This window comes from Chelonia mydas, chromosome 8 (assembly GCF_015237465.2).
Source record: "Chelonia mydas isolate rCheMyd1 chromosome 8, rCheMyd1.pri.v2, whole genome shotgun sequence".
NCBI lineage: Eukaryota > Metazoa > Chordata > Testudines > Cheloniidae > Chelonia > Chelonia mydas.
Window position 1 is genome coordinate 21,554,907 of NC_057854.1, and position 14,633 is coordinate 21,569,539.

The following is a 14,633-nucleotide window of genomic DNA, read 5'->3' on the forward strand; positions in this document are numbered from 1 at the left end:
ATCTGCTTTTCTGAAGTCCAGGGTCCGTATTCTGCTGCTCTCCGTTCTTCCCTGTGTCAGGATCCTGCACTCGACCATCTCATGGTCACTGCCTTCCAAGTTCCCATCCACTTTTGCTTCCCCTACTAATTCTTCCCTGTTTGTGAGCAAGGTCAAGAAGAGCTCTGCCCCTAGTTGGTTCCTCCAGCACTTGCACCAGGAAATTGTCCCCTACACTTTCCAAAAACTTCCTGGATTGTCTGTGCACCGCTGTATTGCTCTCCCAGCAGATATCAGGGTGATTGAAGTCTCCCATAAGAACCAGGGCCTGCGATCTAGTAACTTCCATTAGTTGTCGGAAGAAAGCTTCGTCCACCTCATCCCTCTGGTCTGGTGGTCTATAGCAGACTCCCACCACAACATCACCCTTGTTGTTCACGCTTCTAAACTTAATCCAGAGACACTCAGGTTTTTCTGCAGTTTCATACTGGAGCTCTGAGCAGTCACACTGCTCTCTTACATACAATGCAATTGTAAGAGAGTCATACTGCTCTCTTACATACAATTGCTGTGGTCTGTGCAGATGCGGTGGGTCTGAGACACCAAGGGTAGCATGGGGCCCTCTTGACAGGCAGCCCGGGAGCCCTGCATCCCCTCCTGGGGGCGGAGTGGCTGCATGAGCCTGGCCTGGCTGGGGTGTGGGGGGATCAGGCACCTGGCCTGCAGGAAGATGTCCCCTTGCACTTGGAACTGCTCTCCTGCTGCTCTCTGAGAAAAGCACTGAAGCGTGAAGGTGAAGCCTGTAATAAAATCCTCGCTCTGCCCCTGTGTGGAGTGAGCAATGAGCTGGAGCCTGCAGGGGAAACAAGCTGATAGAGGAAAGGCAGCCCGCAGGGGAGTGGGTGGGGAGGGAAGGATGAGGAGAGCCTGTGGGGGAAGGGGGGGGGGCAGGGCTGGGGTAGATGAGGGTGGGAGGGGCAGGGCAGGGCAGGGGTAGGTGAGAAGAGCATGTGGTGGGAGAGGGTGGGGAGGGGCGGGGCTGGGGTAGGTGAGGAGAACCTCGGGGTGGGGAGGTGCGGGGATGGGATAGGTGAGGAGAGCCTGGGGGCGGGGGGAGAGGGTGGGAATGGGCAGGGATGGGTTAGGTGAGGAGAGCCTCTGGTAGGAGGGGTGACAACTGAAGAAGCTGCCCTCTTGCTTCACCACCAACCTTCCAATGGTCACTTGCTTGCTCCCTTGATAGCAGAAGAGCCTCCCAGCAAACACCCCTCTGGGGAGGTCGTTCTAATACAGGCCACGTCTCAGCTGAGCCATTTGATGCAGTGAAAGCTACGTATCATCTGTGTGTGTGTGGGGTGGGTCTCTCAGTTGCTGCGTGCCCTCCCACTCCTCTCACTTCCTGTCTCCCTCTCTCCTCCAAAGGGACGGTGTTCCATACTGCGAATCTGACTACCATGCCCAGTTCGGCATTAAGTGTGAGACCTGTGACCGGTACATCAGTGGCAGGGTCCTGGAGGTGAGTTGGGGCAGGCAGAGAACTGCTAGCTTCCTTCCAGCAGGAGAGGGCTGGGCGAGTGAATCCCACCCACGGTGCAGAGGAACCATCTAGCCAGCCCTTTGCAGAAGGGACCCCCTGAGAGTTTTGTCATTGACCTAAGCACTGTCGTGAGCCATTTTAACTGGGTGTTTCCTAAATCACACTCTCTGCAACCCATGGCTCCTCCGGTCACACTTGGGCAATGCAAATGACTGAAAGGTAGTGTGATCTATGGGCTAGAGCAGGGCACTGCAGGTCCTCACTTCCATTCCTGGTTCTGCCACTGATTCCCTGTGCACCTGGGGGTGAGCCCTTTGCTGTCGCTGAGCCGCAGTTTCCTCCTCTGTAGTATGGAGGTATGGACGCTGACTGACCTCAATATCCTGAATGCACAAGGGGCTGGCTCCCAGGGATTGGGGTGGGACAGAGCAGCACTGTCCTCTGGCATTGGAGTCATAGCCACAGAAGCAGCAGCACTGCTTTGCAGGGCAGTAGCGAGGTGGTACAGGTGATTGTGGTAATAGAAATGGTTGGCTGATGTGGCCCAGGTGATGGGTACATACAAGAGCCTGCTACTTACTCGAAGCTGAGGAAGTTATTCCTTTAGCACAAGTGACAGGGTGAAGGAGGATCCCCTGGTTCAGTCCTCCCAGCTGGCAGGTGTCAGCATGTGTATGTAGTGTGGGTGTCCAATAGGTGTTTTCCTAGAGATCTGTGTGGGTTCTAATATGGCACCATGCCCCACACTATAATATCGGAGCACCGGGGAAGGATGGATGGATGGGCAGAGGCAGTGTGGTATTTGTCCACAGAGAGCCTTGCCCCAGCACCTGAGCTGGAATTCAGTGCCTCTCCAAAGGGACCCCCTTCCCCTTCCCCAATCCTAGCCACGTTCCCCCGTTACTGGAGGCCAGGGACTTTGCCAGCACATGTCTGATCTCCCAGGTGCAGCATGGGCATTGCTGAGCACCCGCGATAACCATCAGTTACTGCCCCTGCTCTCCTGGTGACACTGGCACATTTTTCAGATGCTTTTCTCAATACAGTCACCTAGGAGCGTGATTGTAGCCAGACTCCACTCCCCCTACCAGTTGCCATGGCAACACATCCAACAGGGCTGCTAGTCATGTGGCTGTGTACTAGCAGGGGAAAGGCTTGGCAGAGGTGCAGAGCTGTCTGCAAGGGGAAGCAGCAGGCCCGAGCCAAGCCCACTAGCCACGCCCTTTAGGCTGGTAGAATGAGCCAGTGGTGAAGTGCAAGCATCCAAGGGAGACTGGCCAGTCAAGAGGAGAAGCAGCGGTTTATGTGAATGGTATTAGCGAGCCCAAGCAGCATTGTATTGTTCTTTTAGCAGGGATGCAGCACAAAGGACCTGGCTGGTTTCTGCATCCCAGCAGGGCTTTAGGTGTGATTCTTTAGTAGAAAGAAAAGGAGTACTTGTGGCACCTTAGAGACTAACCAATTTATTTGAGCATAAGCTTTCGTGAGCTACAGCTCACTTCATCGGATGCATAAAGTGGAAAGTACAGTGAGGAGATTTTATATACACACAGACCATGAAAAAATATACATTGTAAGGAGAGTGATCACTTAAGATGAGCTATTACCAGCAGGAGAGTGGGGCGGGGGGAGAGAAAACCTTTTGAAGTGATAATCAAGGTGGGCCATTTCCAGCACATTTCCAGGAGTTAACAAGAATGTCTAAGCAAAAAGAAAAGGAGTACTTGTGGCACCTTAGAGACTAACCAATTTATTTGAGCATAAGCTTTCGTGAGCTACAGCTCACTTCATCGGATGTCTGAGGAACTCTGTCCCTTTAATGGAGCTCATTCCAAGTGCTGTTTGTCAAGGAGGGCACTCCAAAGGAGGTGTCTTGGGCTCCTCATGGTTCCCACACCAGGTTAGTCCTAGGCAGAAGGCATGGAGGGCTTTTCTAACTCCGACACCCTCAGGGACATGAAGGGGGCCTGAAATCCAGAGGTGCCAGCAGAGTGATCCTGCTGGCCACTGCTCTCACTCAACTTGGCTGTTTTTTTAAAGAAATTTTTCAAGTGAATTTAGTGTCCTGGAGAGGGGTCCTGTGTGTACCACCATGATGGGCACTGTATGGGCAGCTGCAGGGGAGTGTGCCTCGTCGCTGCCCTGGAGGGAGTGGGGTACCGTCTCCGTGGCTTCCCTGCTGAGCCAGCCGGCAACTGTGGTGGTAGCTGGGCTGAGGCCTCTCTCACTCATTCTGTGCAGGAGCCACCAAAGAGCCGGGAGATGGTAGTTGCTTTTGGTCCCCTACTGAACTGGGCTGGCTCCAAAGCAGTGACTTTGAGGCGAAAATCTCTGGACGCTGGTACCAAGCCCCCTGGGCCATCCAACCCTTTCCCCATCCCCTTCAGGGGACTATCGCTAACAAGTGGCTGAAGCTGAGACCTGGGTGCTGTGCACTCTTGAGCGTTCATCCTGGCTCTGACACTGACTCCCTTTGTGACCTCAGCCAAATCATCTCACCTCTTTGGATCCATTCCATCAGAGGTCAATGTGCATGTGCTTGGGGAGCAAAAGGGCAGAGTTGTACCAGAAAAGTGATCACCAGGGGGAAATATAGAGTGAGAGGAGCTGCCTTGCCTTCCACCTTCTTGCCCCGTCCTGGGGCTGTTCTTCATGCTGCCACACTGCTCTTCTGCCTCCTCTGTGTCCACATTACGCCACCTCACCAGCTTGTAACTGACACCACCGTTCAGACCCACCTCCGTCATTGGTTCCTGCCTCAGCCTCCCCATCTGTGATGGGGGGATAATGATCCTTTCATGGCCTGCTGTGGGGAAGAATTGGTTCATGTCTGTGCAGCATTCTGAACATCAGCCACGCCCCGTTAGTTGAGATCTCTGCTGCAACAGGCAGGTGGGATTCCCTGTGCCCAGGCAAGGGAACTATGCAATAGTGACCAAGTGGGCTGGAAATAAATCAGCTGGGCTCTGGGGTACCTCTGGGCAGACTCTGTTACTGACTTTCATCCAGCTATTGGAATGGAGCTGAGGGAAACAAGGCAGGGGGAGCGGATGTGCTGTGCAGTGAAGGCTGCAGAGGGATGGAGATGCAGAGAGCTCTTGGGGCACTACATGACCTATCTTTCCAGAAAGCCAGTGCAGTGCCACTTCACAGTTCCTGCTCAGTCATGGCCTGGAATGTGAGTGACCCCTCACCTTTCTCCCATGTCTCTTCTGCTCCTGCATTGCTCTAAAGAGGGCTCCTTCTGCACCTCTGGCCAGCGAGTGCCAATCACAAACCAGTCACTAGGCTAGGGTGGGATGCTGAATTATTTTCCTTAAAGCAATAGGCTTTCATTGTCTTGTCTGGCAGAGCTCAAAATAGAATAGGCTCCTTTAAATAATTTTAGGCCTTAATGAGCTTTCTTGCGCTATCCCATGACCCTCTGGGTGTTCCAAATGATTGTGAGTTGTGCAGTCAGCCTTGAATGATTAATGAATCTTTAAGGGACCCCACGTAATAATGAGTAGCTCTCTTCACTCACAGCTTCCATCAGGCTTTTACAATGGCTGTAATTGTAATCAATACAAAATAAACAAGATTGTTGCATTCTGCTTTGAAGTGTAATCACTTCTCCTTGCAGAGGGACTGTTGAGTTTTAAATTGTGGATGTTTGTTTCAGAGCTTGTGATTAAAGGGAAAGATAGGCCTGAATTGTGGTGTACTCTGCTCCGCACAGCCAAGCTAGTGTATCTCAGTGCTGACCGGCAGTGCCCCATCCTATTTAAGGCCTGTGTCTCCACACAGCTCAGCCAATACAGCTCAGTATTGACCTGACCTGCAGTAACCCTTGCTATTCCAGTCACAGGGTACACCTCCCCAAAGTGTCTGGAATAAAAATAGCCAAGCCTTTCTGAACAATGGGAAATACAGAGCAGACTCCTGACAAATCCAAGGGGGGCGTGTTTTAGATTTTTAGAGGCAGGGCAGGGTTAGGATTTGCATAATCTTGAAACAATTGAACAGATTATTTAAAATATACAATATATTTAAAAGAAAGATATGGTCCAAAAGCATTCTGGACAGTGGAGACTGCTCCACTTGTCCTTGTTCATTTAGAGACCGATCCAGCCCCCAGTGAAGGCAATGGAAAGTCCTCTGGACTTCAGTGAGAACTGGATTGGGCCCTTCGTTCTTCTGCACTAGTGTCAGATCCTTCTCCACAGCTAGTGCCACAAGTGGCTTTTCTGACTTTCGTCCTTTCTTTTGGAAGTGAAATTTGGCACTCGTGAAGTATGGATGCTGGGTTCGCAGCCCGAGCCCCTGAGCTCCTCTGCTTGTGTACAAAACATGGACTGCATGGGCAGCAGAGTGAGCTTCCCTCACACAGTGACCCTGCCAACATACCTGGAGAGGGGAGTTCAGTCTCCGTGGTCCATTTGGTCCTGGGCCTGTCTGATGAAGCTGCCAACCAGAAACAGACAGTTAATACCAGTCGTGTGGGTGCATTGCATGATGTTGACATCTGCTGCTGAGACCCATCCACTCATGTCATACACAAGCTGCAGAAGAGCCACTGGACAGTAACATTTCCATCTAAACTAATCTGGGTCAAACTGAAACCAAGACTAGGATGGTGAAAAGCTCTGTATACAATTATCAGTGCCCCATAGATAATCGAGTAAGAATCTTTCTCATGATGGAGTCAGTGATCCCCTCTTAGCAAATTATCCCATTCTCCTCATTGTTTCCTGATACAAGAGAAACAGTTAAGTTAGATACAGTAAATTACAACAGCCCTTCCTTCTTCTTTCATTCCCTTACCAGCCTTAATAGTCTTTCCCCCTTCTGACATTATCGTAAAATATCCCTTGGGGGTTACGCTGTATACAGCACAGACCAGGTCTCAGTACAGCCCAGAGCCAACTGCTGCCTCTGAGCTTGGAAGCCCAGCAAACGAGTCTATAACTGAAATTCTTGCAGACATTTTGAGGGGAAGCAAGCTACCAATTAAACCTATTATCCTTGTCAGAGTTCAGGGAGAACAGACCAGCTACATCACAACTGGAAAAATAGCAGGTTGCTATTTCTAAAGTTTGGGCATCATTTGCACTGAAGGCAGCAGAAAAGTTTCTAGAGAGTCCCAAGAAATCAGGGCTGGGAAAAAAATAATAAAGCAGGAATCATTTTGGCTTTCACTTCATTGGAGTGGGCTGCAAAATGAAACCTAGTGAGCCCCTTGTACTGTTGTGGGTGTGTCTCTCCCGCTCCCAAGATGGTAAAAATCCCAGTGACAGTTTGCCAAACAGAAGACTATGGCACTGCTATGATATTTCACAGCTGTGACCCCCCTGGGCCAAAGTGGGCATTCTGTCCAACTCCAGTGGAAATGTTCGGGGTGGGAACTGGTGAAAAATACGGCTCCATAGCTGAACAATAGGACATTTTTGAGCTACAGCTACAGAATCCTTCCGAAAGCAAATGCAGAAATTGATCCTGTAAGTCCTTGCTCACATAAGTAATACTGTTGACTTTGAGGTGTGCTTGTGGGAGTCAAAGGTTGCAGGATTTGGTCCCCAGTTTGCTGGTTTGGGGCTGCCTGGGCCTAATTCTCTGCTGCCCTGCACTTTGGATAGTCATTTACCCCACTGCCAGGTGAGTGTGAAAGGTAGAGCTTGTAGCATTGTACATCCACCTTGCGCTCAGCTTGCTTGCAGGAAATGGGACCCTGGACATGGGTTCTCTTCATACATTATGGCAAAGATATTAGTCTCCTAGTGAGTCTAGGGCTGGTCTGCCATCTGTGGTTCCCTGTTGGGGCCCCAGCTCTCCTTTGCTAGGCTCTTTCATCTTGCTTTGTGTTTTGCACTGCAAGCAAAAGGAGTGTGGAGGGGACTGAGCAGCTCACACTCAGAGGAATGGAGACAAAAGTGTATCTGCATTTTCTGCTTGCTTAGGAACCATTTTCCTCTGCTTGTTTGTAGGCAGGAGGGAAGCACTACCACCCAACCTGTGCCAGATGCGTCCGCTGCCACCAGATGTTCACGGAAGGGGAGGAGATGTACCTCACAGGTATGGACACCCTCGCCACAGGGAGAAAGCTCAGGCTGTGGGATGGGCAGATTAACACCTCCTCAGTGCCCCACAGATCTGTTGTCACTGAACTCTGCCTGTAACATAATTTGTTGAGCCCAGCAATGTCAGGAGTGTGGCCTTGTACAAATCTCCCCCAGCCGATGGTCACTAGTGTCGCGTGCTAAACCAGCAATGCAGTGAACTGAACTGGGAGTGGGGTCACCCCAGTCGCAGCGGGCAGATGGAAATTGGCCTGCAAACTAGGAGTCGAAATCCCTGTGGTGACTTGCCCCAGAAGAGCCCTCTGGAGTGGCTATCACATTAGGCTCAGTCCTGGCTGGCTCATGCAATCATATCTCCAGAGCTGTTGCTAACTTGTAGTTAATGCAGGTTAGCTGTGTTCCAATGGTGTCAGAGAATCTCCCACTGGATCCCTTTGGGGATCATTGAGCCAGGTGGGGGATTCCCAGCCATGGCTAAAGAGCCACCGATCTAGGACCTTCTTTGGCCTCCAGCACTGTAGTGTCTAGAGCATTTCACACTGTTCAGAGGTTAGCCCTCGCCATCCCCTGTGAGGTAAAGAGCTGCCTCCTTGTTCCCATTTTGCAGAGAGAAGGCTGAAGCACAGAGAGAACAGGACCAGTGTTTTCATAAATGGCCACAGGTTTTGGGTGCCCAACTTGAGAAACAGACACACACAATCACGGGCCACTGTTGGTTTAAGGAACATGTTTGAGCTCTCACAGTGAGCCTGGGAATTGAACCAAGATCTCTTGGGTCCCACGCCAGTGCCTTAACCACAAAACCAACCCTCCTCTGTTTCCACGTTCTGCTGAGTGCGGCACTGAAGGGGTTAAGCCATGCAGCACAGGTAGTGTGGTTGACTGGTTTCAGCAAGAAGGAAATAAATAATCGGGTCTCTGGAGATGTTCATCCCCTGCTGAAGCTGCCTTTGGGGCTATTTCCAGCTCTGAGGGAGGATGTGTTTTCCCTTAGGTAACCTGCAGCTGCCTGTCGCCCTGAGTCATTAATTACCCCGTAGGTCTGTGGGGTAATTGCAGGGCTGGGTCCCTCCCGCTCCCACACTGCAGGATTTGTGGCAGGAGCCTCTGCCCGGGGCTGACTGACTCCTCCGTGAGATGCTAATCGTGTTGGCACGAACACGGGGGAGTGGCCATGCTGTTAGTGTCATGCTGGAATGTCAGCCAGCATGCTCCCAGAAGAGTGCCCCTTGTTTGGTGGAGAGGGAGGGGTGTTTTATGAAAGCTCTGCACCTGGCTGTCATCCCTAATGCATGGCCTGTGACAGACCAGTGCTATCATGGCATCCAGGGGCCCAAAATGTGACACCAACAATTGGGTGAAGGAAGAGAAGGGGTCTGGTTTTCTGGCACTGATAATTTATGAACCAGGACTATCGGATCGATTGTGTTGGGTACATGCCCAGTCTGGGGCTGCTACAGCCATTCTCACCTTGACTCTGATCCTGAATTCCCTTGGGGGCTGGTTCCTGATCTCACAGGTGAACGTCTAACGTTACCAGCCAAGACCTGAGTTCAAGATTCTGTGTTGCCCCAGGAACAGCTGATTCCAATATGGCCACCTAAAGCGGGGATGGGGCAGGACAATGCTCCGCTGTTTCCATGAAAAGCACGGAATCCTGAACACAGGTCCTGGTAGGTAGGTAAATGGGGAATGGACTTTCCAGTCAAGGTTTGTTGTTTCTGTCAGTTTTCTTCCTGCAAGTTCCCTTTCTTCTGTTTGAAAGTTTATTTTTAAATAATCTGTTCCTTCACCTCTGAGGTGAGCTACTTGTCTGGCATTTAGCTGGTGGTGTTTTAGTCTTCTATCGACCCATCCGCACAATCAGATTCAACAGTGAATGACTTATGTAGCCAAGAGAACCGAGGATCTGTGAGCTTACACCACAGCCAGTAATCTCAGGCTTTACCAGCCAGTAATCTCAGGCTTTGGGAGCTAGAGAGGCTGCAATGGATTGGAAAGGAAGGCTTATGCATTGTTTTGAGGCACAAAAGATCATATTACAGCACTGGTCCAGTGCCTCTGCCTTGCCCTCCTATCCATCAGCCCCAGTCCAAGGACATTCCTGTGGCCACACTATAATATAGAAGGTGCCCAGGAAAGTCAATAAACCTGACAAATCAAAGACTAACAAACACATTGCTGGGCCTGGGTGCCTGTCGCTTTCCTCCCATCCGGCAGCAGCTGTGCAGCTATGCCGTCTAAGTCTCACTCAGTATTCCATCAGTGAGGGCTCCATTGGAATGTCTTGGTGATTTGATGTAGACTCGCACCATTTACAGGCTCACAGGGTCTCCCATTGACAGACCCATACGTGTAGGAGGGGGATATTGCACTGGCTTGTTATCTGTGGAGACCTGGATTCAAGTTCAAGTTTACATCACAAGTGAAAGGAATTTGCTGGTTTCCTCCTAATTCGGAAGGAATATTATCATCCCTGTTCATTGTTTTACAATGTGCTTGGTGCTGTACAAGATTCAGATCTCAAAACAGCCCCTGCCCCAAAGAGCTAACAATCTAAAACAGTGGCTCTCAATCTTTCCAGACTACTGTGCCCCTTTCAAGAGTTTGATTGCTCTTGTGTACCCCAAATTTCACCTCACTTAAAAACAACTTGCTTACAAAATCAGACATAAAATATAAGTGTCACACCATGCTATGAGTGAAAAATTGCTAACTTTCTTATTTATGCCATATAATTATAAAATAAATCAATTGGAATATAAATATTATACTTACATTTCAGTGTATAGTATATAAAGCAGCATAAACAAGTCATCGTATGAAATTTTAGTTTGTACTGACTTCGCTAGTGCTTTTTATGTAGCCTGTTGTAATACAAGGAAAATATCTAGCTGAGTTGATGCTGGAAGACCTCTGTGTACCCCAGGGCTATGCGTACCCCTGGTTGAGAACCACTGATCTAAAAGATGCATATGACTTCCAGGCTTTGCTCCCAAGAACCCCAGTACTGGAACAGCAGGAGATGCTGCAGACCAGCTTTGGGAATTCTCAGCGGAGCTGTAGGATCCAGGACTATAATAGTGGGGGCAGTTGTAAGGCAGGATTGAAGTGCATCTGCAGAGCTGCTTGCAGGTCCAGGACTAAGCTAGCTGGGTGTGCTGACAGTCAGGATGAAGGGGTACTATTACATCTGGTTCTGACTGTGAGTGGAAAGTTTGTCTCTCCAGTGGAGAGTTGAAAGACTCTGATCTTCTGCTGTTCTCCTGGCTTCCAGGTTCTGAAGTGTGGCACCCGATCTGCAAACAGGCAGCGAGGGCAGAGAAGAAATTGAAGGTAAGCTGGAGCATCAGAGATTCATGATGGAGTTTCTGTGACAGGTGGCTGGGCCAGAAGCACATTCCAGTATGCCTCCAAGACAACCAGACATCTCTGAAAGTGCCCCTGAGAGCTCTGGTCCCTGGCTGGAAATGAGTTATGGGGGGAAGACCCAAACTGAGGGGGACCTGCCATACCAAAAACACTGCAAGACCCTGGCCCAAGGGTCAGCACATTCAGCCTCCTGCTTTCCAAAGGGTCCTCTGCAACCCAGAACTTTGAGGATCCCCCTCCCGCCTCAGAGGTTTTGCATTGCAGCCATCATCCTTCTAGCCATGGTGAGTCATGGGCAGGACTCCATTTGAAGAGCAGCTGCAGCTCTGTAAATGTCTGCAGGGAGTGATGTTGAGCAGTGTGAGGAGGCATCATTCCCCCATACTCCATATGGCATTTCCTCCTCCCCTGCGGAGAGATGCTTCCAGGCCCAGCCCACAGAGTCAGAGGTCGGCCATCCTCTCTGTGCTTTAGTGGGTGTTTGTTTGTTCCGATTGTTAAATTGTAGGTAGACACAAACCCAGGAATGTTCCAGGCCAGGAGAGCAGTCACCATATGGCCCATCAAAGCTGCCTGCCTCTGCACCCTTCATAACATCAGGATAAGCCAGATCAGTCCCTTGCTTCCCTGCTGTCTCAGTGACAGCTTGACAGCCATACTGCAGGATGCAAGCTGCTGTAAAGCGCCTTTCCATCCTGCTGGAAAGTTTGATGACTTGGCCTGCTCAAACCTCTTCTTTGTGCGCCATTCAGAAGAAGCACTGGGAGGCCTTTGTCCATGGCAAGGCTGCTGGCCATGCTCACAGTCCTCAGGTGCACGTTGAACATGCATTGTCGGTTGTGGTGCAAGATGCTAGAGCAATGCCGGAATAAACCATGCCTGCCAATTCACTGACAGGCCGTTGTGGGGGTTGGTCTGAAGGACTGAAGTCCTCACTAGAAACAAACTTTTTATGGAAGCAAACCCACAGATTGTAACAGTCCTCCCCCCTCTTGCCTCTTCTCCCTTCCAAGCCCTGCCCCAGGTTCCCTCTAGTGTTCTCTAGCCTCTATTGCAGTTACTCACTGCTGCTCTGTTCAGTTACCGTTAGGTATGATTAACAGCGGCATGTGTGTCTGCAACCAGCAGACCACATGCTACATGTCTTTCAGAATCATTCGATTTTAATGGGCAGGGCCTGTCTCGCTGGATCTGAATCTGGCCATTAAAGTGAACTGCACATTTGGACTATGCGAACCCAGACAGAATGCCGATATACAACAATCTTAGTGGTTAGGAAGGAGTACAGAGGGCATTGCTGGGCAGTTTCACAGGGTTATAGCCTGCTGCTGGAGGTGTGGGGGACTTTGGGGGTGCTGTCCTTGTCCTGGAGTTATACAGTGGGGGAAAATTCAGCCCTGATATAAGCAAGTGAAATTCCATTGACTTCAATGGCATTATGCCTGCCTTGTGCCAAGGCTGGATTTGGTCCCTCAGTCTCCATGATTTGAATGACGGTCAGCTTCAGTTCTGAACCAGTTTGTGGTTTTCTATGCACACAGCACAGAAGAACATCAGAAACGTCCATCTCACCCCCTGGTTCCAGTATTGGTTCCCCCAACCGAGTCATCTGTGTAAGTACAGCTCTGCCGCACAGTCTCCAATGTGATAGGGAAAGGGTGGCTCCATGTGTTCCAGCGGGGACACGAGGAGGAGATCTCCCTGCACAGATCAGGGGAGCAGCGGGTTCTCAGTTCCAATCTGCAATGCAAGCGATGCGGATGGGGAAGGGGTCTTGGGGGGTAAGTCTACCCTTAGTGTCTGCCTGCCTTGACTTCAGCAGGCCCTCTGTGATGAACGGGAGATCTCGGAAGAGTATTGCCAAGGCAGTTCAACACCATAATCCACCCAGCCCTTTCCCCACTGCAGCCTCTTCTCATCCTGGGAGAATGTTGTGCTCTCCTGAGGACATCTCCTTACATTTTTCCCTTTCCTGTGGTGACACATCAGTTTGCTCTGATGGGAGCTTCACACTGTATATTCCAGCCTCCCTTTCCCTTTCTCCTCATCTTTCTCTCTGTTTCCATCTCTCTGCCTCTGTCTCTCCCTCTCCTAGGCTAAAGTGGATAATGAGATCCTTAATTACAAAGACCTGGCAGCTCTTCCCAAGATTAAAGCCATCTACGAGGTGCAGCGTCCCGACCTCATTTCCTACGAGCCCTATCACAGATACACATCAGACGAGACGCTGGAGAGATATAGCTATGGGGAGGTACTGAGTCTTGGCATTTGCAGACAGGGACCTCAGGATCTGATGAGGGTTATGGGGTGGTGGGTGGGATGACACAGATTCTTATTACAGTTTGGTGGGTGTAAATCCTGAATAACTCCATTGGCATTAGTGGCGTTACTTCAGATTTACAGTGGGGGAACCAAGAACAGAATCTGGCCAAGAACATCTCCAAGGAGGATTCTTGTCTGTCGTCTGAAAATCCAGGATGGGCCAGGACAGGAGCCTTGGCTCCAGCCTCCTCCACTGTGGGCCACAAGATTGAGAGCCAGAAAACTGCTACAGCATCAGTTAGCCACAATCTACAAGGCTGCCCATGCTGATGGTGGCCATTAGCGATGGCCACACCACGTAATCTGAAGGGAGTGTTTTGGGGAGAAAGGCAGCCCCAAGGAATGGCTCCTCTGGAGAATGTCTCCTAGTCCATCTGAGCCCAGGAAATGAATGAGGGGGAAAGGGTGTCTCCGCAGCACCCTCAGCCCCAGCATAGACTATAAGGACAGATATGCAGCAGGATCACTCTACGGGCACCTGAACTGCTCACACATCAAATGGTGCTGTTGAAAATCTGATCCTTAACTGCAGCTATTTGCCCAGCAGTCCATTTTCCAAAGAGCATCCTCCCTTGCTTAGATGGGGTGTAGGACAGTGTCACCAGATGGCCTGCTGCAGGGAAGCCTCACCAGTGTCCGCAGAGCAAGGGCCTAGGCAGGACAGCCCTTATCTAGCGCTGCCTCCGCTGGATGGGAACGGGAAGGGGGTAGCGAGCTGAATGGTGTTGTCCATGTCCACGGGGATATTAGAAAGAGCTGTGTGGAATGAAACCAACACAGCCCTTGGCATGGCACTTCCCCTTCTCTACTCCTGGAGGTAGGATTGGGACTGCTGGACAATTTCACCCACTTAAATGGGAAGGAGATGAGTGCATGGATTTGACCTGAAAGGAAGCCAGGTCCTGCCTGATCCAGCTGTCACTGAGGACTGCAGAAGCTGAGGGCAAAACTGGGCCCTTTAAAATAGTCACAGAAGAGGCCTTTGTAATAACCGGCAACGACTTCTCTGAAATCTCCAGTGTGAAGCAGGTGCCAGGGTTCATCATGAGCCAGCCATCCAGAGCACTCCGCTGTCTGTGCCCTCTGCACCAAGGTGGGAGCAGTGACGCTGTCCTTTGTGTGCAGTGTTCTAGAGCTGTATGGGGCTCTCACCTGCTCGCGAAGCATAGCTCAGGACACAGGCTCACTGTGTTGTGTTGATTTTCCTAATGGCCTCAGATCAGGGCCTTGGGGCACTGAGGGCCTGGTTCTTCTCTCCCTTACACCTGTGTAAACTGAGAGAGGTCGCTGACATTCCACAGTGTAAAACTGGTGTAGGCAAGAGGAAAATGGATCCCTGGATTCTGGAAAGCACCATACGGGGGAAG

The 14,633-nt window shown here is 50.7% G+C and overlaps 1 protein-coding gene across 10 annotated transcripts in view; it reads left to right on the forward strand.

The window, feature by feature from the left end:
- Nucleotides 1-14,633, forward strand: part of ABLIM3 (actin binding LIM protein family member 3) — a 108,358-nt gene that overhangs the window by 74,078 nt on the left and 19,647 nt on the right. For 8 of the 10 annotated variants that reach the window (XR_006283308.1, XR_006283309.1, XM_007062376.4 and 5 more), the window contains exons 6-10: nucleotides 1,402-1,495; nucleotides 7,480-7,567; nucleotides 10,850-10,908; nucleotides 12,486-12,557; nucleotides 13,040-13,195. Coding sequence is in view for 8 of the 10 variants with exons in the window: in XM_007062376.4 (XP_007062438.3) it covers nucleotides 1,402-1,495; nucleotides 7,480-7,567; nucleotides 10,850-10,908; nucleotides 12,486-12,557; nucleotides 13,040-13,195 (469 nt within the window). In the remaining 2 variants the exon portion in view is untranslated. The remainder of the gene's footprint in view (nucleotides 1-1,401; nucleotides 1,496-7,479; nucleotides 7,568-10,849; nucleotides 10,909-12,485; nucleotides 12,558-13,039; nucleotides 13,196-14,633) is intronic. The other 2 variants (XM_037907390.2, XM_043521035.1) reach the window with 1 other exon arrangement.